General features: G+C 38.8%; 1 protein-coding gene across 1 annotated transcript in view; it reads left to right on the top strand.

Moving 5' to 3' along the window:
- LOC126259590 (uncharacterized) overlaps positions 1–25,319 on the top strand; it is a 93,045-nt gene that overhangs the window by 55,181 nt on the left and 12,545 nt on the right. The window contains exons 8-11 of the mRNA XM_049956502.1: positions 2,959–3,069; positions 15,556–15,622; positions 19,815–19,849; positions 24,690–24,792. Coding sequence (XP_049812459.1) covers positions 2,959–3,069; positions 15,556–15,622; positions 19,815–19,849; positions 24,690–24,792 — 316 coding nt within the window. The remainder of the gene's footprint in view (positions 1–2,958; positions 3,070–15,555; positions 15,623–19,814; positions 19,850–24,689; positions 24,793–25,319) is intronic.

Here is a 25,319-nt window from a genome sequence, read left to right as displayed (position 1 = left end):
CTTCTAGTTCTTCCTGTGTTCTGTCTAACAAGGAAATTCAGGCAAATCAGAATAAAGTTTCTCATAAGGAATAAATGCCCAGCAGCTTGAGATTTTGTGCCCACAGAGCTATATACAAAGAGTCTCTGAAACTTTACTTTAGAGCAATGTTAACTATTCTTTTTTGTTGGAGATTGTGTTGCACATAATGTATGGGGAGGGGGAGGGGTCTATGACAACCTGCCCTGGGGTAGTGCAATTATGTCAAGAGCTATGTCTTCTCAATATGTTTTTGGTGATAACATGCACTTCAGTCATGTAATGGTTGTCATCTGCACTACTGATCTCACATTCTGCTCTGCTGGCCTAGCAGATGCCTCTCACTGGAAAGTGACTGTTGAGTAGAGGCCCAGTGATCTCTTTCCCCTCTTAAATGGAGCAGTTTCTGATTAAGTGCTGTCACAATGTAAACTGGACAGTCTACATCAGACTGTCTTTGAATACTGTGACCTAGACAGATACTGGATGGAGCCTATCAATAGCATGATTCATCATGTCACTGATTAGTCCATCTCAAAGTCCTCAGTCTGACTCCAGGGCCAGGATTCTTGTAGTGGATTCACCAATGTCAGTATGCAATTCAGTGCAAATATGTGGCTCTACCGCTCTTCAAATGTTGACAGTCTGCTGAGAACATTACAGCATTTACTCAAAAGGCCAGAGGCTTGAAGAATAATTGGACAGCAAGAAGAGGGTGTGGCAAGTATTTCCGAACTTCATAAATCATTGCATTAGCTGTTTGAAGGCTTGTAAAGCAACACATGCTACTTAACTTTTAACACAACTTCTCTCTGTGGGAGGCAGGTTATGCATTGACACTTAGAAGACTGCTCCGAGAAGTAATGTAATCCAATACAACATGTTATAGCCACTAGAAACAAGTCTACTACATTAGGAATCAGTCATGCTAGTTTAGTAAGCTGTATATTATTCAGAAACATAAAATTTCAATAACACACCTTTCAAAGTTTAACTTCTAATCTTCAGTTTAAGAGGAGCCAAAAGAATTTATTCATGACTAATTGTTCATGAAAATGTAAAATCACAACACCAAATAAATAAATTAATTTAGAGTGTTGAAATTTTGGGAATACATTAATCTAGCTAATGTATGTGAGTGATTAACATAGCAAGATCACAGGTTAATGTAATCATGAGATAAGCCATTTCAAATGTGAAGAGCTATCGCATTAATAACTGGTGTAATAGACACAATGTTGAATGCAAGCATGCAGACACGCATGCATTGCATTGTACAGACGCCGGATGTCAGTTTGTGGGATGGTGTTCCATGCCTGTTGCAGTTGGTCAGTCAATACAGGTTGTGAATGACACTAGAGTTGTCTTCTGATGATATCTCATACATGCTCCATTGGAGACAGATCTGGTGATCTAACAGGCCAAGGCAGCATATCGACATTCTGTAGAGTATTTTGGGTTAAAACAGCATCGTGTGGGTGAGCATTATCCTGTTGGAAAACACCCCCTAGAATACTGTTCACGAATGGCAGCACAGCAGGTAGAATCACCAGACTTACGTACAAATTTTCAATCAGGGTGCACGGGATAATGACGAGTGTGTTCCTGCTGTCATACAAAATCGTGACACAGACAATAACTCCAGGTCTAGTTCCAGTGTGCTTGCAGACAGGTTGGTTGCAGGCCCTCAGCTGGCATTTTCCTTACCAACACATGGCCATCATTGGCACCAAAGCAGAACCATTTTTCATCAGAAAACACAACAGACATCCAACCTGCCCTCTAATGCACTCTCGCTTGACAGCACTGAATTTGCAAATGTTGGTGGTTTGGAGTCAGTGGACTGAACACTACAGGGAATCTGGCTTGGAGCTGTCCTTGAAATGACCAGCTTGTAAGAGTTTATTTGCAACTGCTGCTCAGAATGCTGTTACAGAAGCAGTAAGATGTGCCAGAGCAGTCACTGAACATGATGGTGTTCCCTCTCAGTAGTGTCACATGGCTGTTCGGAGCCCGGTCTTCTTCTGACTGTACATTCTTGTGGCCACTGCTGCCAGCAATCTTGCATAGGGGCTACATTCCTGCCAATCCTTTTTGCAGTATCACAAAAGGCACATCCAGTATTTCATAGCCCCATTGCATGATCTCGTCCAAGCTCTGTGAAATGTTAACTGTGTCTTTGTCACCTGAAAGCTGTTCTTGACTAACATCAACTCACCACGTCCAGTCCCAAATATAACTAACGCTCACAACCATTGCAGTGTGTGTTTGAAGCAGACCTGATATGTGCTATTTGTGTCACTCTTATACACCTGGCATGAAACTTGAATAGACATTATCTTTCAGATGTAGAAACACACCTACCAACTTTAGTTTATGTCTCACAACTCCTCCTTGATGCCTGAGTGTTTTTTTTTCCCCCCCCAGTTCTGATTCCATACATCTTCAGTATAATAATGTAATGAAAGTAAAGAAGTAGTAAATGCTTTCCATTTGATACACATCCTTGTACATGCATATACATATTTGTCACAAGTTTGTTTGAACTCTTAAATGAAAGATTTCCAATTTTTTGAACTAGTCCCCATCCATGATGACTATTTTATTTATGATCTGTGGAAACAACTTAATCATTCCTTTCTTTGTATGAAATATATGTTATGTAACTTAATTTTATGACAAGTTCCACATCCACATAAATTTCAACTTCATGTGTTGCATAGCTTAGGACCATAATAATAGCCCTACTACCAGATACTTTATTATTGTTTGTGTTGAAAACATCCATATTTGGTTTTGCTTGCTAGGTAGCAAATGTATGTGCTCTTATTATATGCTGGTAGTGAGTGGCAATTGTGAACACACATGCCTAAAGTAAAACACAATTGAGAGCATGGGATTGGCAGTATGGTGGGAGTAACTTGTTTCTCATCATTACAGGACGGAAGCCTTCTCTTGGAGAGCAGATACCATGCAACAGACCATCTGCACCACCACAACCTCCTCCATATGAAAACACTCTGCCACCTCTTCGAGATGAGGCTACATTTGGTATGATTATTAAATTAGCTTGTTACCAGAGACATTTTATTATTCATTACAAGCATTTACTTCAAACATTGAATGTACTACACTGAGGTGAAAAAAGTCAAGGGATGTCCCCTAACATTGTGTAGGACCTCATTTTGCCCTGCGTGGTGCAGCAACTTGATGTGTCACGGACTCAACAAGTCATTGGAAGTCCCCTGCAAAAATGTTGAGCCGTGCTGCCTCTCTAGCCATCCATAATTGCAAAAATGTTGCCAGTGCAGGATTATGTGCACAAACTGACCTCTCGACTATCTCCCATAAGTGTTCGATGGGGTTCATATCAGGCAATCTGGGTGCCTGCATCAGTTGCTTGAATCATCCAGAATGCTTTTCAAACCAGTTGCGAAAAGTTTTGGTCGGGTGACATGTTGCATTGTCATCCATGAGAATTCCATCATTGTTTGGGAACATGAAGTCTCTCAATGGCTGCAAATGGTCTCAAAGTAGCCAAACATCAAGAGGACCGACCCAGTCCTTTCCATGTTAACACAGCCCACACCATTATGGAGCCTCCACCAGCTTGCACAGTGCCTTGGTGATGACCTGGGTCTGTGGCGTCTGTGTCGCACTTGAACCCTGTCATCAGCTCTTACAACTGAAACTGGGACTTGTCTGACCAGGTCACAGTTTTGCAGACATCTAGGATTCAGTGGATGTGGTCAGAAGCCCAGGAGAGGCACTGCAGGAGCTGTTCTGCTGTTAGCAAAGGCACTTGTATTGTCATCTGGTGCCATAGTCTGTTAATGCCAAATTTTGCCTCACTTATCCTAAGGGATATGTTCGTCGTATGTCCCAGATTGGTTTCTGTGGTTATTTCATGTTGCTTGTCTGTTAGCACTGACAATTCTGTGAAAGTGCTGCTGCTCTTGGTCATTAAGTGAAGACCATCAGCCACTGCATTGTCCATGATGATGGTTAGCCCCTGAAATTTGATATTTCGGTATTCTCGGCACAATCTTGGCATTGTGGATTGTGGAATATTGATTTTTCGAACAATTTCTGAAATAGAATGTCCCATGTGTGTAGCTTCAACTATCATCCCATTATCAGAGTCTATTAATTTGCATCATGCAGCCATAATCACGTCTCAAACTTTCTCACATGAATCACCTGAATACAAATGCACTGTGCTTTTATACCTTGTGTACGTGGTACTCCCACCATTAGTATATGTGCATATCACTATCCCATGCCTTTTGTCTCTTCAGTGTAAAGCTATTTTCATACATACATTCCAGACTGGGGTTCTTGAGCTAATCCTAAAAATGTATGTTTAAATTCAAAAAGTTTGAAATGTGTTGCCAGTTTAATCTATTGTTAATAACAGATTATGGTATCCTCAAGCACTACCCAGAAAGCACTAGTCATCATCTTAACAGTTAGTGTCATAGCTCTCATGGGCTAAGTTTATTAATGGCGTCTGCTTGTCTGGCTGCACTTGTGAAGCAAAAAGAGAAAAGAGAGAGAGAGAGAGAGAGAGAGAGAGAGAGAGAGAGAGAGAGAGAAGTAAAGCTGGTTGAGGCAGTGAATTGAAATAAGAGTTTTATGAGGTAGCTTACATATTCTTATTGAAAAATAAATTGTTCTGTCCAGAGGGCAGCATCGTCATAATTTAAGCTTGCAATGATTTTCACATACTCACAATATACACCAGTTCTGGGAGGAGGGTCAACTATTTCTCCATTTATATTATACTTATTGCAAACATATCTTAATTTTTGTGAAAAAAGTCTCCCTTTTTACACTTTAAATTTTTTGGAAATATATGTTGCTACAAGCTTGATGCTCATGTATGCTTAAACACTTTTGCACAAGCATTCTCTACTTCTACAAAGCTCAAGCATTCTTGTACATTTTGTGTGATTAATACCTTGAGCTTTTGTGTGTGTGGGGGGTGGGTGGGGGTGGGGGTGGGGGTGGGGGAGGGAGGGAGAGCATCTAAAGAACATGTGATAAAACAAAAAACTTGTTCATTAACTTTTTCGGTGACTTGAAGACATATCCATGAGAAAGGCATAATTATCAACGATTGAATGACGAGACATACTTGAATTTTTGTCACTTAACCCCTTACTGCATGATTTTTTTTATTTTTCTGAAAAAAATGTTACATGTTATGTTCGATGTTCTGATTTCATAAAAAATGCTTAAAAAATTCTAAATCTTATGTAGGGGCGGTTATTTTAGAATTAAGGGTTTGTGCCATATATGGGACAGCATGCAGTAACGACTAATACCATGTGATACCAGTTTTGGGATTGATGATGCACAATGTGGAAAATACACAGTAAGATACGTACATGAACTAGCAGAACTGTATTTATGTAAAACAATTACACTTTCTATTCATTACAATACACACATTTTGAGAAGATAACACACATTCTGTTTCCATTTTTCTCTATTCATTATGAAACTTGATGAAGCAATTTCTCTCCTTATTCAAGCACAATGTTGTACTGCACTTCATACACGCTATATAGGATTTTCCCTTGCATTATGGATACTTGCAACGACCACGGTTTTCCAGCCAGATAGGCATGTGATGTATCCCATCCAGTCGCACCTGACGCTGTGGAAGATCTGCTGTAGGGCCTCTCTTCTTCTTGCAGTCAAGCTGTTTTTGTATTTCATTGCTTGGACTACCACGTTTCTTGGATAAGGATTTCCCAATTTTACAGAGGTCCTCTGCAACTGCGACCTTGAAATCAACAAGGGGCATGTAGTCCGTATTTCTTCTTCTCCATAACAGCCAGCTGTTCACACAAGCCAAGTCAACTAGATGAAAGAATATCTTCAAGTACCATATCTTTGATCTGATTTGAATTCTATAATATCCTAGCATAGAATCTAATAGATCGACACCCCCCTATGTAGTCATTGTAGATCATCACAGAGTGTGGACAAGGTACCATTTTATAATCGTTTTCCTCCCTGAAAAGCCTCTTGATCTCGCCTTCTGGTTTGCATCCAACGTAAGTTGACAAAGGGTTGACTACTTATTATCAAACCAGGAGACTACTGACAGTTGCACACCGTCTACTGTTGTTATCTTTTCCTCCATGCTGCCTCGACCATTCATCTTCATTGCTGCCTCCTTAGGTAAAATGCAACCACGTACTCGATTGGACCAGACTGCATGTTGTGCCATATACGTCACAGACCTATTTTTCAGTATTATATGTATTCTAATGAACAAATATATAAACTTACCTCTTTATAACTGTCCACAGATGTCCTTTTTCCTCTGCAAATAATATAAACACTGAAATCATCGTTTACTGTACCTGATTGCAACTGTTTGTGTGACCAAACTTGGATGTAAACAGCTAGCAACACAAAGCAAAGATTCATAACACGTAATTCCTTACTCTCCCAACAGATGGCATACACTACTTGCACAGCTGCTCTTGACTGTGTGCCATATCTGTCCCAACATGCAGTTTGGAAATATATTCTCAGATACGAGATTGGCAAAGAGAAAAGTGGTATGTGCCATATCTGGCACATTATGCGGTAAGGGGTTAACTCTCTTGGTTGACTTGGTTGACAGCAAGATGTAAAGCTGTGGTAGAAACTAAAACACAGTATGAAACATTAACAGCAACATTATAATTTCCTGCAACAGAAAGAAGCCAAAAAAACCTTGCAGGTGTCCAACTATTCTCCTAAAATTTGTTCTGAAGGAGTTTATTTTCTTACTGACAGCATTTTTGTTCTTTGGAGTATCGACTACTTATGAATTTGACAGCAGAGTCTCATATACTGAATCTCATTCAACATTATCATGATATGGCTTCATTTCATTCACCACTGAAGTTAGTACATGATTGAATAAAAAATGCAAACAGATAATGATCAATCTGTTGGAGGTCCTGACACGCTGCCCTTGAAACTGACATTCTCTTGTAGAAGATGCATAAATTTGGCACATGCAGTCAACCATACACATTTGTGCAAGCCATAACTATTCAAGTCTTAAGCCACTTACATAGTCAAAACATTTGAACATGGATACGTATCAAGCTTGCAGCAAAGTGCGGCCATCACTAGACGCACAGAAAAATAATACTATGAATATTAAAATTAGTGTAAAACATCAAATTTCTTTGATCACTGCTATCATTTTTAAGCATGTTTGCTTCTATCAAGCTGTTATTTGAACTAATGTAAAGAATTGAATAAGTTTTCATGCACTTTATGGAAACATTTGTTATCTAAAGTAAGAGGCAAAAAGAAAATAAATGAACTGAAATCATGCTTTGAGGGATGTTTTCTGTTCATATCATAATCTTATGTAGGGACTGGTTTGGAGGAATGAAGGTTGAAGTGAATTATATGATGTAACTCTGCATAGAATTTCCATCACCAGACTTAAAATGTTTTCCCTTAGCTAAATTCTTGTAGTTTTCTTCCATTAATGGTGACCGTTCTGCTCTTCTGATGTATAGTTAAGGAGCCCTCACAAATTCAGTGTGTGGGGTAGTGGAAAAGGAGATAAGTAAAAAGAGTGGGTGTGATGGTGGATGAGTGCTATGTAGTGCTGGGATGGGAATACTGACGGTGCTGGAAGGGTGAGAACAATGACTAACGAAGGTTGAGACCAGGAGAATAGTGGAAACTTTGGATGTATTGCAGGGAAATACCACCTGTGCAACTCAGAAAAGCTGGTGTTGGTGGGAAGGATTGATATGGCACGGTTGTGAAGCAATCATTGAAATGAGGGATGTCATTTTCAGCAGCGCACTCAGCGACAGGGTGGTGCACTTGTTTCTTTGCCACAGTTTATCGGTGGCCATTCAAGTGGGCAGAAAGCTTGTTGGTTGTCATGCTCACATAGAATGCACTTGTCTTGTAGATCAAGACTGGTTTCACAGATAGCCCTGCCTTAGATGGGATAGGTGATGTTTGTGACAGGAATGGAGTAGGTGGTGGTGGAAGGATGTATGGGACAGATCTTGCATCTAGGTCTATTATGGGGGTATGAGCCATGAGGTAGGAGGTTGGAAGCACGGGTTGTGTAACGATGGACTAGTATATTGTGTAGGTTCAGTGGTTGGCAGACTACCACTGTGAACAGGGTGGGAAGGATAGTGGACAGGACATTTCTCTTTTCAGGGCACAATGAGAGGTAGTCGAAACCCTCCTACATTCTCCGCCAAAGTATTTAACATCAATACCTCTGGCCAGTGGGCATCTGAAAATCCTCATGGATTTAAAGGGCATGGTCTCCAGCAAATGTCTGAGAAGATGGTGTTTGTGACAACTTGGTAGGTTCTTTTATTCTTTTTCCCTTATTAATGTGAACTGGTCACACATTTGGAAGAAGTCCCTTACATATATGCCAGAGGATGTTGCACCAACAGTGGGGTACTTGTAAGCTCTGTACCAGTAAACTGTCATTACAATTTAATTAAATTTTGACAATTGGACTGTTTAATTAGTAACTTACATTGAATATCAAGGGCAGGCTACAACTCTGTCTCACTTCTTTCTCAACTATGGCTTCCCTTTCATCGCCTTACAGTCTGCAGTTTGGTTTCTGTATGAGTTGTAAATAACCTTTTGCTCCCTTCATTTTATCCCACTACCTTCAAATTTTCAAAGTGTGTGGTGCAGTCCATGTAGTCCAAAAGTTTTCTCAAAATGTACAAATGCTATAAATGTAAGATTGTTGTTCTTCAAACTGTCTTCCACTTTTTCCATTCTTCTTTAAATAATTCATATCAGTATTTTGCACCATGACTTACTAAGCTGAGAGTTTGCTAATATTCATAACTGTTAGCAGCTGTCTTCTTTGGAACAAATTGCTACATTCTTCCTGAAGCCTGAGGATATTTCTCCTGTCTCATGTATCTTCCACACCAGGTGGAATAATTTTGTCATAGCTGGCATTCCCCAGTGTCTCAGTAATGCTGAGGGAATGCCATCTACTCCAGGAGGTTTTATTTCCACTTAAGTCTTTCAGTGCTCTATCAGATTTTTCACGTAGTGTCATATCGCCTTTCTCATCTTCGCTTGCTTCATCTTCCCTTTGTATAACATTGTTCTCAAGTTTGTTCCGTTGTATAGATCCTCTATATATTAGCCAATCAGAAGTATCTGGACACCCCTATGTAATGCAGAATTGACCACTAGGTGTCGTGAGAGGTGGACCCGTCAGTACAAAAGGAGAGGGGAGTATTGTGTTATCAGTAAAGAAGCAGTAATAGCAGTAATTATCAGTTGAACTCAAGTGACTTCTAAAGTGGACTACTCATTGAATGTCAACTGAGTAACAAGTAGATCAGAAATATTTCAGTCCTTCTAAAGCTGCCCACATTGACTGTTAGTGGTGGGAGTGTGAAGTGGAACTGTGAAGGAACAACCCTGTCCAACATTCCATGCTCGACCTGTAGAATGCCAGTTTTATTTTTTTAATGATGACATCCTTCTGAGTAGTCTCCACCTGGAGTTCCGAATGGGGGGACTATTTTACATCCAGAATATTTTACCCAAAAAGATGCCATTGTCATTAAAGATACGGTAGAGCTGCATGCTCCGGGCAAGAAAAACATCATGGCATTAGTTCCCCTTGCTACCAACTGTTCACAGTGCCAGTTCAGCAAGGCTGTGTTTGCTAATGTTGCAAGGCCAAACAAGTCAGTCATCCACACTGTTGGTCCTGGAACTGCTGAAACAGCTGCTACCTCTTTACAAGAACAATGGGCTACTGTGGCTTCTCTAATAAGATACTGCTCCATTATAGTTGCACCTACGGTATGGCTGTCTGCATCACATGAGGCACACAATCCACCATACCTCGACAAGGTCCATCATTCATAGGAGGCAGGTTTTATATTTTACAAATAAAGTTTGGTATCCATGTTACGTAATTTCTTCTTTTATTAACAGTTTTCACCTCCATTAACTGGTGCCTCGTGACAACATAAAACTTCACAACTGCACTGGCTGCCCATTAGTTGAACTTCCCCTGGACTCCATTAAATAAAATTGTGACAATGCATGATTATTTTTATTGTTGGTATTTCAACCTGGACTCTTCTTTATTTCATATTTATTTTTATAGTATTAAGATTCCAATCTTTCTGGGATTTGCAATGGAAATATGTTAGTTCAAATTGATATTTGTGTGTGGACGTATTAAGCAGGTATGAATAACCGATTTCAAAGAAACTTCTTTTTTTTAATTTCCAAAATTGTTCTTCTATAAATATCCTTTAAATAAGTGTGTCTGAGTTTACATACAAATATGTACATTTTCACTAGAAATAAGTACGCATTCTAATTCTCTCCAATGTTTGTGACCTGAAGGATGAAGCTTTATCATGTTTTACAATGAAAAACATTTCAAGTAGTACTGAAAACCTAGAATGAAGTGATGGTTACATTACAGTATGTCATTTTCATGAGACTTCAACAAAATGTGTATTAAAGTGTTTCAGTTCACAAAATATAAAATAATTATTATTAGATGGTGGTCCTTATAAGTTGGAAGTTAACACTTGACCATAGTTAAACAATGTTCATTGTGTATCATTCTGTTCAGTAAAAAGGTGCATCTCCTAGTCTGATTTGTCAATCTGTCTGTTACATTACATTGAAGAGACATCAACAGATGTAGAAGTAACTTCAGATGTGCCACAGGGAAATGTTATGTGCTGTTCATGTTGAATATTAATGACCTTGCAGACAGTGGCTTGTGTGAATAATGAAGAGAGCGTCCTCAGTTTCATATGAATAAAAAATTTGAAGCATAATCTCTGATGGAGAATTCTTTCTTACTGCTCTCCTTGAGAAGGTTGTTGGTGTGTGTTGTATGCCACATCCGGCACAGAGCATACATACAATTTTACATTTCATTCAGCTCGCTCAAACAAGTAAATTGTTCAGTGTACACGTATGGAACTGGCATCACTGTGTTCTGAACAGTTGCACTATCTTTATGTTTTAGTTTTTTGTGCGGTAACGTATTATTAAGGCAATTACAAACAGTGTACGAAAATGCATTTTGTGATGATTATACAAAATTTTGCGACATGTGGGGAAACCTTTTTGTTATTGAAGCTAGGTGAACACATTATATGAATACATCACATTTTTTTCTGCTTAGAATTGGGACTCTTCCAGAGTTTTCTGATATAAGATAATTTTGATAAATATGAAGCATAATGGTACATTCAATTGTCAAGTACTTGTATGGTTGCACATGTGTTTTCGTTATGAGATACAGATCAGTATGTTCGTAATTAATCAGTTATTAATTTTTCTGATCTGCCTACTTATTCCCAACATAGCAAAATATAAGCTTTATACTGTGAGAAAACATGATGAACAATGTACGAGGGTGGTTTGAAAAGTTCTCGGAACAGAAAAGGACAAAAGTACTTAAATCACTGAAACTTTTTTATTTTTCAATGTAGTCTCCTTGTAGATTAATGCAGTTGGTCCAACAATGTTCCAGTGCCATGACCCCATCTCGAAAAGGAGTTTCCTCCAGGCCTGCAAAATAGTTGTCAACTCCGGCTATCGATTCTTCATTTGAAGTGAATCTTTGTCCACCAAGAAAATTTTCAGTGTGAGGAAGAGATTGAAGTCTGACGGAGGCATATCAAGTGAATAAGACGGGTGTGGCAACAGTTCATACCTTAATTCGTGTAATTTTGCCATGGCAGTGGCACGTGTGTGCAGGTGCTCATTATCTTGATGGAAGATGACTTTCTTCCTTGGTAAACCTGGCCTTTTTTCGCATAGCTTTTGTTGCAATTTGTCCAGGAGGTTAGCATAGTATTCTCTAGTAATTGTTTGCCCAGTGGGGAGATAATCTACAAACATCCCAGAACACTGACGCCATGACCTTTGCCACAGAAGGAATTGTCTTTGCTTTCTTTGGTGGCAGATAATCACCATGTTTCCACTGCTTTGACTGTTGTTTTGTCTCTGGGGTATAGTAGTGCACCCAAGTTTCTTTCACTTGTGGTCACAAACCGGCGCAAAAAATCTTGTTCGTTTCTCTTAAAACGGGCCAAATATTGTTCTGATATGTTCATTCTTATGCGTATTTGATCCGGCATCAAGAGTTGTGGCACCCATCTCGCAGATAATTTTTTCATTTCTAATTCTTCAGTTAAAATGTGATATACCCTTTCAAGTAACATCTGGCAAGTGTGAGAAATTTCACGCACTTTCAATCGGTGTTCATCCATGACCATTTTGTGCACTTTTGCAATGATTTGTGGAGGTGTGACAAATCTCGGCTGACCACTGCGCCGATCATCATCTGAGCTCTCCCTACCAATTTTAAATTCATATGTCCACTTGGCAACAGTTGAATATGAAGGAGCAGAGTCCCCCTGTGTATTCTGGAAATCGGCATGAATGTCCTTCGCTTTCATACCTTTCTTTACGAAGTACTTAATCACTGCTCGAATCTGGATTCCCCCCCCCTCCCCCCCCCCCCCCCAAAACTTTGCAAATCACTACGTGGGAGCAACAACAGAGTCACGTTACCACCACAGCCCTCTTCCAAGAGCACTGACATGGCACTTGTTTACAGGCAACTCGTTGCGCTAGTGCTAACCTCTTGTGGTGATTCCAGGAACTTTTCAAACAACACTCATATAAAAATTACAGTTACAGAGTTGGCTGGTGTGTATATACCTGTCTACTCCTCCCAGTCTGAAAATCTGAGTCTGCAAAATAGCACAATATTGTTTTCATTTTCACTTCATTTGGAAGGTTACCCCCTTCTCCTTTCATGATTTTTGTCAAGAAATTTGCCAGCCAAATAATATTTTTATTGTTATACCTGTATAAACTTACAGTTTTTCTCTTCACTATTTCTTTGGGGTACATATGAACTGTCTGATAAAGGCCATACAAATATTCAGTCAGATCTTGATATTTCAACATGAGGCAGTTACTGGCAACTCACTTTAAATGTCGAGAAATGTAAAGCGTACCACTATATATATATATATATATATATATATATATATATATATATATATATATATATATATATATATATATATATGTCTGCTTGTGTCTGTGTATATGCGGATGGATATGTGTGTGTGTGCGCGAGTGTATACCCGTCCTTTTTTCCCCCTAAGGTAAGTCTTTCCGCTCCCGGGATTGGAATGACTCCTTACCCTCTCCCTTAAAACCCACTTCCTTTCATCTTTCCCTCTCCTTCCCTCTTTCCTGACGAAGCAACTGTTTGTTGCGAAAGCTAGAATTTTGTGTGTATGTTTGTGTTTATTTGTGTGTCTATCGACCTGCCAGCGCTTTTGTTTGGTAAGTCTCATCATCTTTCTTTTTATATATATATATATATATATATATATATATAGAGGGAAACATTCCACGTAGGAAACATATAACTAAAAACAAAGATGATGTGACTTACCAAATGAAAGTGCTGGCAGGTCGACAGACACACAAACATACACACAAAATTCAAGCTTTCGCAACAAACTGTTGCCTCATCAGGAAAGAGGGAAGGAGAGGGAAAGACGAAAGGATGTGGGTTTTAAGGGAGAAGGTAAGGAGTCATTCCAATCCCGGGAGCGGAAAGACTTACCTTAGGGGGAAAAAAGGACGGGTATACACTCGCACACACACACATATCCATCCACACATATACAGACACAAGCAGACATCTCACAAGCAGACATATTTCTTTAAATTTCTTCTGCACCTTCTCACACAGGAACAAAAACAACCATGTGCCGGGACATGAAAACAATGGTTGAAAGTGATTCAAACTCTTTGAACAAAGTCATTACAGGTGATGAGAGTTGGTGTTACAGGTATGAATCAGAAACCAAGGAAGTGTCAAGCCAGTGGATGACTCCCAATTCTCCCTGACAAAAAAAAAGAGGCAAGTGCAGTTGAATGTGAAGACAATGATCATTTTTTTATGTTCATGGAATTGTGCATCGCTGGCCAGACTGTTAACCAACCATTTTATTTGGAAGTTTTAAGATGTCTGTGACAGGATGTGCTGAGGGAACGCCAGGAACTTTGCCAATCAGGTGACTGTTTCATTCATCACAACAGTGGCCCCACACACACGAGTGACCCTTATATGGCATCTGTCGTTCCCAACATCCATGTTTACCAGACCTAGCTCCATGTGACTTTACCTGTATCTGTGGGTGGGGACGGAGGGGGGGGGGGGGGGGGGAGCCCAAAGGGAAGCGTTATGATGACGTGGAGACTGTAAAAAAGCTTCACAAAGGGCATTGGACAGTATCAAAGTTGAAAAGTTCCAGATATGCTTCAAACAGTGGGAAAAAAGACTTGACTAGACAAGTGCCTGACATCTAGTGGAGAGTACTTTGAAGGTGACTGAATGAATTTTGTAAAAAGGTTTATGAATAAATATTTTATAACAAAAATCTGTACTTTTCCTATATGACCCATCTTAGAACCTTGGTCAAGTATGTGAACTAATGGGGATACTCAATGCATACAAAGGAGGAGCACTAATGATTACAAGGTGGGTCCCCCCCCTCCCATGGGAAAGTGTCACAGGATGCCGAACAAACTGAACTGGCAGAATCACAAAGATAGAGGCAAACTATCACATGAAAGCCTAATTAGTAAGTTTCAAGAAGCAACTTTGTGATGAAGCTAGGAATTTACAATTCCAAACGGGTCACAAAGGCAAAAATGGCCTAATTTCAGTGCCCACAGAGGCATTTAATCAATCATTCTTCTTGCACTCCACATGTAAATGGAACAGGAAAAGTCTTAATAATGGGTACAGTGGGAAGTTCCCTCTACCATTCACTTAAGTGGTTTGCAGAGTACATATTTGCAGGTAGATGTAGATGCAGACGCAGACACATATTAGATGCAGCAGTTTTGGGCACATACACACTTCCATTCAATCGTCACTGAATGGTTGCTATTTTGTGGTCCTGTCTCCACAGCAGTGCATTTCCAAACTCTGCTACAGTGGTAAATTTTTATCAATTTAATGTCACCTACATTGATTTGATATTGTCAGTTTTTCTCCTCTCCCCTGCATCCTGAAATACTTAAGGTGTAGCACTATTGACACCTGCACAAACAGAGCACAATAGAGAATCTGAGACTTTTGAAATAAGAGCTCCTTTACTTAAAGGAGTAGGAAAGGAAGTCACAATGTATGTTGGACTAAGCGATACATAGAAGCATAGGAGGAGAATGTTGACTGTGTTATTTTCTTTTACATTTAAAGATAAAAATGTTGGTTTGCCTTTTGAAAACTTGGAAGCAGTTCACAGACTGTGCATGCTTACGAAGTATGAAGAAACTGTATTCTTTCTATTTTGTCTCTGTTTCACTCAGAATTATGGTTGTTGTGAGGATAAGTGTTTGTGTTTGTTTAATGTGTTATGTACTAATGTTACAGAAATTATGTAATTTATTAGTGTAAGTCTTGTTTTGTTTCAGTTGTGGAACGAACTGTTAAATGTAAAGAGGCCGTGTGCTTCAGAGAACCCGGTTTACAAATATCAAGGTTTGTAAATAGTGCCTTCTTATGCAGGTTTCTGTAGACACAAATATTTTCAGTTCTTAATCTTTTCACTGCTACAAATGTGCTCATTGCATTCTGTGCTGAGTCTGCTTTTTTTATGGCTATGCTGGTGCCTGTGCTGAGACACAGTGTTCCAATCAACATGAAATACTTATCATTCAATTTTTCAAAAGCTGTTAGGTGAAAAAAATTGGTTTTTTAGCATATCTTGCAGTCTAATTTCTTCTCTTGACAAAGGACTGAATTTCTTTTCGTTATATACCATAGTTACTGTGCTGCATCAGAGTAAGTAAAACATTGTTCGAAATTTTAAAGATTTTGCAGAGGTAAAAATGGATTTCGTAGGCTTATTTCATACACTGCAGTGAATGAAATGAAAGTGAGGTATCACAATTTTACTTAAAACTGAAACCAGAAGGAAGTTTCATTTCATTCTTGAGTTACTGATTTTTTAAATTGGAAGGGTGGTTGTGCACAGTGCGCCCATTCACGTTCTTCTGCATCGTAAATCATGTGGTCAGAACAATCGCCATATCTCATTAACAATGAGGAGGTGGTGGGTTTTATTATTTTTTATGTGAATAATAGTGCACATTCATATGTGTATAGCACTGTAGGAAAACCTAAGGAGCATGTATATATGCAACCACAGCAGCAAAAGGGTTAATGATGTTTAAAATTCATACTTTATACAGGGCAATTCAGAATAAATATGATAATTAAAAACAGTTATAACTATATAATGCTTAGTGATACATTGATAAGAATTGCAGAAAATGTAATTGTTCAAAATTTCAATTGTTGTGGAAGCACAGTGAGTCAAAAGCAGTTATGCTACAGAAATTCTGGAAGACGTGGAGGAGGAAATATTCAATGCAAGTCTGAATTTTTAGCAGTGAGGGGACCTTCTAAATAAGTAACAAGCTTAAAAGGCACAACATTCAAATTCAGGATGGAGAAAATCCTTTGTATGTAACTGAACATCAGCGAGACTCACCATAAAGATACCATAAAGATGACATGATGAGCTGCAGACAGGCACGATGAAAAAAGTGTTACAAATAAGCTCCTGGTCAAAGCCTTTTTCAGGAAAGAGAAACACGCACATGTTCACACAAGCAAATATACCTCACATATGACCACTACCTCTTGCCCCTCCATCCCCATGCCACTCCCAACCCCAACCACTTGCCACAGGGATGATATCTATGTGGAAGACCTGTCTAATCCACCCACCCAGCACTTCCCAGTCCAGTCCCATCACAGGCTTCTCTTGCCCAATCATAGGCTGGGCCACCTGTGAAAACAGCCGTGTTGTATACAAGCTCTGCTGCAATCATTGGTCAGCTTTTTATAATGTTACAACTACCAACTATCTGTCCATGAGGATGAATGGCCACTGCTAAGCTGTGGCCAAGAGCAATGTGGACGCCTGTGGCATGACTTGCAGTTCTACATAAAATGCTTGATTTCAGTGGCTGCTTCACAGCCCAGGCCTTCTGGATCCACCCCTCCAACATCAGCTTTTCTGAACACCACAGGTGGGAGTTACCCTTACAACACATTATCTGCTCCCGAAATCATTAACCATAGGTAACCCACCATTCCCACACCTTCCACCTGACTGTTTCTGCACCCTTTGGCCTGACACCACCTCACAATTCACCTCCCCTCACCCACAATTTGTGCTACTCTGTCAGTGTAGCCACCAGTCTTTACCCCCTTCTCTGCTCTGCTCATTGATCAGATACTGGTACATCCTCCATAACAGAAGTAGTAAGTAGTAGTAGTAGTAGTAGTAGTAATTTCTGTATGTATACACACTGACATGTCCCCCTTGATTTTTGTCTGCTCTAATTTGTTTTACCTCATCACCTAACTGCTCTCATCATTTTATCTAGTGGTTGAAAATGTTAACAAACAAAAATTATTCTCCTTAATTTGAATGACAGTAGGGATAAGGAACTTCTACATCAAGAAACTAAAATTCAGCTGCTTCTCATCTTGAGTTTGAATGCTCTTGATTTTTCTTACTCTGATACATAAAATTCATATGCCTCACACACACACACAACTGTGCTTTTGGGATATTCGATGATCTACACAGAACCATTAGCTCTTTATCTGAGAAGAAATGTTTGCTGCCCACAAGTTTGTGCCAATAGCTATATTGTATGATGAAGATATGAGTAATGTTATAATTTATTATACACTGAAGTATGTATTCTATGATGAAGATATGAGTAATGTTATAATTTTTTATACACTGAAGTGCCAAAGAAACTGGTATAGGCATGCATATTCAAATACAGAGTTACATACACAGGCAGAATATGGCGCTGCAATTGGCAAAGCCTATATAAGACAACAATAGTCTGGTGCAGTTGTTAGATTGGCTACTGCTGCTATAATGGCAGGCTATCAAGATTTAAATGAGTTTGAATGTGGTATTATAGATGGTACCTAAGCGATGGGACACTGCGTTTGTGAGATAGTGAAGAAGTCAGTATTTTCCTGTATGACCATTTCACGAGTGTACTGTGAATATCAAGAATCCAGCAAAACGTCAAATCTCCTATGTCACTGCAGCCGGAAAAAGATCCCACAAGAATGGGACCAACAATGACTGAAGAGAATTGTTCAACGTGACAGAAGTGCATCCCTTCTGCAAATTGCTACAGATTTCAGTGCTGAGCCATCAACAAGTGTCAGTGTGCAAATCATTCAACAAAACATAATTGAAATGGGCTTTCAGAGCCAAAGGCCCACTCATGTACCTGTGATGGCTGTATGACACAAAGCTTCATGCCTCGCCTGGGCCGGTCAGCACCAACATTGGACTGTTGACTTCAAACATGTTGTCTGGTCAGACGAGTCTCGTTGCAAATTGTATCAAGTGGACAGACATTTACAGGTATGGAGACAACCTCATGATCCATATACCCTGCATGTGAGCAGGTGACTGTTTTAGCTGGTGGAGGCCATGTAATGGTGTGGGGCATGTGCAGTTGGAGTGATATGGGACAACTGATATGTCTAGATAAGACTCTGCCAGGTGACACGTGCATAATCATCCTGTCTGATAACTTGTCCATTCATGTCCATTGTGCATTCTGATGTCCTTGGGCAATACCAGCAGGACAATGTGACACCCCACATGTCTGCAATTGCTATAGAGCGGCTCCAGGAACACTCTTCTGAGTTTAAACACTTCTGCTGGCCACCAAACTCCACCAAACTCCCATGACATGAACATTATTGAGCTTATCAGGAATGCCTTGCAATGTGCTGTTCAGAAGAGATCTCCACCCCCTCATACTCTTATGGATTTATGGACAGCCCTGCAGGATTCTTGGTGTCAGTTCCCTCCAGCACTATGTTAGATGTTAGTAAAGTCCATGCCATGTTGCAGCACTTGTGTGTGCTCATGGGGACCCTACATGATATTAGGAAGGTGTGACAGTTTCTTTGGCTCTTCAGTGTATAACAGAGTAACTGTTAATTAATATATTGTAAAGTCCTGCTGGGTGGAATAGAGATGATGGAAAGTGTAAAGAAACAACTCTGTTCTAGAGCTTAACTAGAAGTTGAATGATGTTTGTGTCTTATGCTCAGTGGCTAATCTATTTGGTAATTGTTTCCTTCCTTGAGTGAAGAAATTTTGAAAGATTTTATGAACAAAAACTGTAGATTGATAGCAGGGGGTGGGGGGTAAGGAGAAGTGTCAAGGAGTCCATAAAATGCATTATAGTATTTCCCACAGAGGAGGTGACTCAACTATAGCTATATCCTGTCTCACAGTTTCTAGCAGACAGTACTTTCACATGAATAAATATCAATCAAGTGATTTCCATGCAAAACAAAAATGAAATAGCAGGAAATTTTCTTGTACATTGACACATGCATAGGTAGATTAAAGAAAAACATTTCGGACAGTATGTCATACATGGTGTAGGAGTGAGAGCTTATTGAATAAATTGAGTGGAATATTATAGCCTCAGCCCACAATAAACTCATGTGAAGCTATTTTTCATCATTTCTGTTCAACTTACTTTCATATTTGATGTAGTTCACAGACCTCACAACAGCTGTGACTGAGTTGTATTTTTTACGCCTCAGGTACATGTGAAAAGTCTTAGGTGATTTGATCAAATGAATTTTGTTTCCTTTTCAGTTTCCCTGACGAGGGACAAGATGACCAATCCACAGGTAAGTGAAAAGTTCCTCATATGCTGTCAAATACACCTGAACTGCATAAGTCACAACTATTTATGCAGTGGGTGTGCAAATGAAGCGAGTGTTTTGTGTAATGTATCTTTGCTGTTGAATGCATATTGTTCTCTGTATCTCAGTTCACCTTGCTTACTAGTTGCAGAACATAATCAAGAATTTTTAATTTATTTTTGACTTTCTGAGGTTTTTATAAAATATTCACCATACGTTTGAATTTTCTGCTTCAATCAGTTACAGCTTTTGTCCTAAATTTCAAATTAGGCTGAATCATTCTGCTGAAGAATTAATGGAAGACAATTTTTACCATTTGAGCAGGAAAAAGGATATTTGAAACTTCTTGGCAGATTAAAATTGCATGCTGGATCGAGACTCAAACTCGGAACCTCTGGAGTTTGAGTCATGGTCTCACACACACACAGTTTTAATCTGCCAGGAAGTTTCACATCAGTGCACATTTATTGTGGAGGGGGACATTTACCTGTGGATTAAAATTTATTCAAAGTGCTAACTAAATGTAAAACTTCCCATTTTGTGATTATTTTTAGAAGAAAAAAGAAACAACATTGTGCTTCATTCTAAACTTGATATACTATCAGCATGATTTGAAAATTGCAAACTCTGAGAAAAATAAATTGAATTTTACTCACATATTTTATATTATATATGTAATATTGAAGTTGTCACTTCAATCTCTCTTTTGACAGTTAATTTTGATAACTGGATCTTTTTAACTAATAAAAGACGTTAGAAATTTCGGTAGTTGCCCTGCAGATTAGCCTGTAGTGCATTCTTTTTAAAACAATAGTAGCCACTTTTAGTTTTAACTACCACAGTTATTATGAAATAACTTAAATATTTGGAATTGCTGATATAATTCAAAAGTGCTCATTTCTTATGCTGCTGTTTGGTGAATTTCAAAAGCGATTCACCTGCATCAGTTGCTGCAACATGACATACAGTTCATGAGTTCTTTGTTTGTTGATCCCACTGCCATATTTATGAGAGCTGCTCAAGATCATACACCATGTTACGTGGCACAGTAGTGAAGACACTAGATTCCTATATGGGCAGGGTAGGCATGAAATCCCCACATGGTCATACAGTAAATATTTTCTGTTTTCCAATAACACCTTAGTTGGTTGCTTATACATGGTACAGTTACATTAAGTGAATAACATCTACATTTCAGTGTCAACATGTAATAACCACACACAGATGGCAAGTGACAGAAGCAGCAGTGAAGGAGCATATCAGGGGGATGCAGAGAATTGTGCAGTTGTCACAATGAGGAAACAGAGTGATTTATCTGAGATCCAAAAGGGCATTGGCTTTCAGGACAGGGGTGGAAGCACTTTCAAAACAGCCAAATTTGTAAACTGTTCGTGTGACACTGAGGTTAAAGTATACCATGCATGGCCAAATGGCTCTAATCAAAACTGGTGTGAGGTAGCGGTGATGCACTACGGGTGAGGGGTGATGGGTGAATGACAGCTGCAGCCATTTGTAAAGGTGACTAGATGTGCAACTGTTGAGCAACTGACCAACCAGGTGAACCAAGGGGCTACCAAGATTGTCTCATCAATGTTCAGTGAACATTGCTGTGTATGGGCCTCTGCAGCAGGTGCCTAGTTCATGCATAAATGCTGAGTGCTGTTTGTCGGTGATGAAGGGTGGAATTAGCATACCATTACTGCTACACAAATGTCCACTGCGTAGCAGCAGGTGGTCTTTTCAGATGACTGACTTTCCTGCTCCATCAGACAGTTGACTATTGGTGTGCACTGCATGAAACTTCAGAAAGAAAACATCCTGCAACAGTTGTCAGAACGGTCCAAACTGGAGGAGAGAGAGTTATGGTCTTGGGAATGTTTTTGTGACATTCCCTGGGTGATCTTGCTATTCTGGAAGGCACAATGGATCAACACAAGTTTGCATCAGTCTTTTTTTTCCTTGAGACAATAGCATCTACCAGCAAGGCTGATGCAACATGTCACACAGCACGAATTGTTCGGAGAACACCAGGATGAGTTTATCATACTCCCCTAGTCACCAAACTCCCCAGATTTAAAGACAATTGAGAATATGTTCATGCCATGGATCCTCACGCGAGAAACCTGCCACAGTATGGCTCAACATCCCTGCTGATACTTTCCAGAACCTCATTGGCTCTCTTCTGTATGTCTTGCAGTCGTCTGTACTGCAGAAGGTGGTTATTGAGTTTTTTAATAGGTGGGCACATTAAAGTGACTGGACAGTGCACTAGACCACTGCCAATTTCCTTCCTCGGCCATTTTCAACACAGCTACTTCATGTCTAATCATAATTCTGTTGGTAAACTCAAACTTTCCTTCCTTTAATGGTTTGACACAGTTCATGCTGAGTTCATATTTTAATACAGTAATTCATGATATCCTATATTTTGAACAATTTTAATAAACATTTTTGGAACAGTGATTAAAATTTTTTGTTTTTATAATTCAGTCTTAATCACACCATGTATGTTACAAGAACATAGGTGACCGGTTTCAGTCATTTCACATGACCATCATCAGACCTGTAATTTAATTTAGAAAGTAATAGAAACCTTACTAGATTTACAATAAAATAAGACAAAATGCTTGTAAGGATAAAATACAATAAGACGTGTTATACCCATGGTGTCCTTCGAAGATGGTAGGTGGAGCACTCTTCTCTGCTGCTGCGATGTCAACTGGTGCCAGCATGTGACGAGCATACGCTTAAGTACTAAGATGCTCTGCCCACCTCTTCTTCTTCTACCTCACATCAACCAATCAGTATAAAAATGGGTTCACATAATTGTCAAAACATAAAAAAAAGTACAATAATAAAATAAAAATAGTTATGTATAATATCTCTTTACAACCATGGAATTACTTAAATGTTGTATAAAATATCAATTAAAAACTTTAAAATAACTGTACAGACGATGTATAGTCAGTGTGCCCTCTATGGGCTAAGGCGGTACTACCACAATGGTTTCAAAGTCAACGATGTTGTGGAGGTCTTTGGCATTGCGGCATCATATCGATATGCGAGTTGTGACTCGACTGCAAGTATACATCTATGCTAGATTCAGTCTGTCTACTACCTACAGTATGTCTTAATTTATTTTGCAAAGTATTCTTAGTTTCAAATGCTATTGTTATTCAGAATTCTTAAATAGATTACTGATCCTATCTGATATGTTCCCCAGGTACATCATTTTTGTGTATTTATGAACTCCTATTAGTGGTGTACTTCGTGATTGTTGCACTTTATTAAACATAATGTCAACTTGACGTGTATCAAAAGAATTGGTCTTCGCAATCTGATTTACAATAGTTGCTTCTTTTTTAATTTCATTTTCTTCAAGGGGTAATTTTAACATCCGGTGGATCACTGACTTACAAAATGCTTTTTTAATCTATTTAAGAATTCTGAAACAATAATAGCATTTGAAACTAAGAATACTTTGCAAAATAAATTAAGACATACTGTAGGTAATGATAACGATAGAATTCTCAGATCAGGGGTTTACAAGATCCAATGTGGTGATTGTAGAAAAATATACATTGGCCAAACAGGCCAGAGCTTTACTACACGATACAAAGAACTTACATCAGGTACTGCATGAGCAAAATCAGTCTTTGGCCATCACATAACTTTTAATAAGCATGCCGAAGGGACGGTACAACAGAATTTGCAAGTCCTTCATTACACTAATAAAGGCTTATTATTATTAAATACTTTGGAAGAGATGGAGATATATGCCCATTATAGAGATGAACCGTCAATGCTTCTCAATGAACAGTTAGATTTTCGTGAAAAACATATTTATGATCTCTCTGGCGAAATTCTATGAACACATATGCACTCTTTTGTTCAGAAAATCATAGGACCCAGTTGTATCCATGGCAGAAATGTACCTTAGGACAGTACGTAAATATTTATATCACAATTTTAAACTTCCAACTAGAAATATTATGAAATATGACTCCATTTTTAATAAATCAGTTTTATGACATTTTACTAAAAAATAATAATAAAAAAATCTATGTAATATCATACCACCCTGCAGCTGATCATTCCGTCATTACATATATCTCCAGTGCCAAATAAAGTTAATACAAGATAGACAGACTGAATCTAGCATAGATGTATACTTGCAGTCGAATCACAACTCGCATATCGATATGATGCCGCAATGCCAAAGACCTCCACAACATCGTTGGCTTTGAAACCATTGTGGTTGTACTGCCTTAGCCCATAGAGGGCACACTGACTATGCATCGTCTGTACAGTTATTTTAAAGCTTTTAATTGATATTTTAGACAACATTTAAGTAATTCCATGGTTGTAAAGAGATATTATACATAACTATTTTTATTTTATTATTGTACTTTTCTTTTTTGTTTTGACAATTATGTGAACCCATTTTTATACTGATTGGTTGATGTGAGGTGGAGGAAGAAGAGTTAGGCAGAGCATCTTCGTACTTAAGTGTATGCTCATCACATGCTGGCACCAGTTGACATCGCAGCAGCTGAGAAGAGTGCTCCACCTACCATCTTCGAAGGACGCCTTGGGTATAACATGTCTTATTGTATTTTATCCTTACAAGCATTTTGTCTTATTTTATTGTAAATCTAGTAAGGTTTCTATTACTTTCTAAATTAAATTACAGGTCTGATGACGGTCATGTGATATGACCGAAACCGGTCACCTATGTTCTTGTAACATACGTGGTGTGATTAAGACTGAATTTTAAAAACAAAAAATCCTATATTAAATTTTTATTTTTCTATTATTTTTCCAGATGGCTCTGATACTGATGCTATTTTTCATCCTGATATTAATATTGAGAGTGGGTATCCATCAGCATTTCATGATGATGACACTTTACCAGCGTCAGCAGATGGGTAAGTGAAGTTTACCATATCAGCATATGACTTTCGGAGTCCATCATTTGACAGCAAGAGTGTTTGTTGGCAGAATGCATGTTTCAGTTGCGAGCAAGCCTAAAGAACCCTGGGCACAGTTCTACTGGTGTTGCATTCTATATAATTCTTCACAAACACAGCATTACTTACCTATGTTCCTACTGTTCTTGTTCCTTGCAAAACATATAGCACGAGAAATTGTGTAAATATTAATATGCTCAAGAAAATAAAAACTGGTAAAACTACAAAAAGATAATAAGCAATCTAATACATAAATAAAAGATTTTAAAAAGATGATAATCAGGAGCAATGGGATGTAAAGTAAGACCTGTTTTCAATAAGTCTCTGGGGACCTAAATATTTTTTCATAAGTACATTCCCTTCCTGCTCCACCCATCTTGGCATGTAGATGGGTGAAAAAATGAATTGAAGCAAAGAATATTTACTGTGAATAAATGCTGAGACGGAAGGAATTAACATAAATTAAGGCTAGATGGGTAGCGAGA

This window comes from Schistocerca nitens, chromosome 5 (assembly GCF_023898315.1).
Source record: "Schistocerca nitens isolate TAMUIC-IGC-003100 chromosome 5, iqSchNite1.1, whole genome shotgun sequence".
Lineage (NCBI taxonomy): Eukaryota > Metazoa > Arthropoda > Insecta > Orthoptera > Acrididae > Schistocerca > Schistocerca nitens.
Note: the sequence above shows the minus strand (reverse complement) of the source record. Positions and strands in the feature narration are given on the sequence as shown.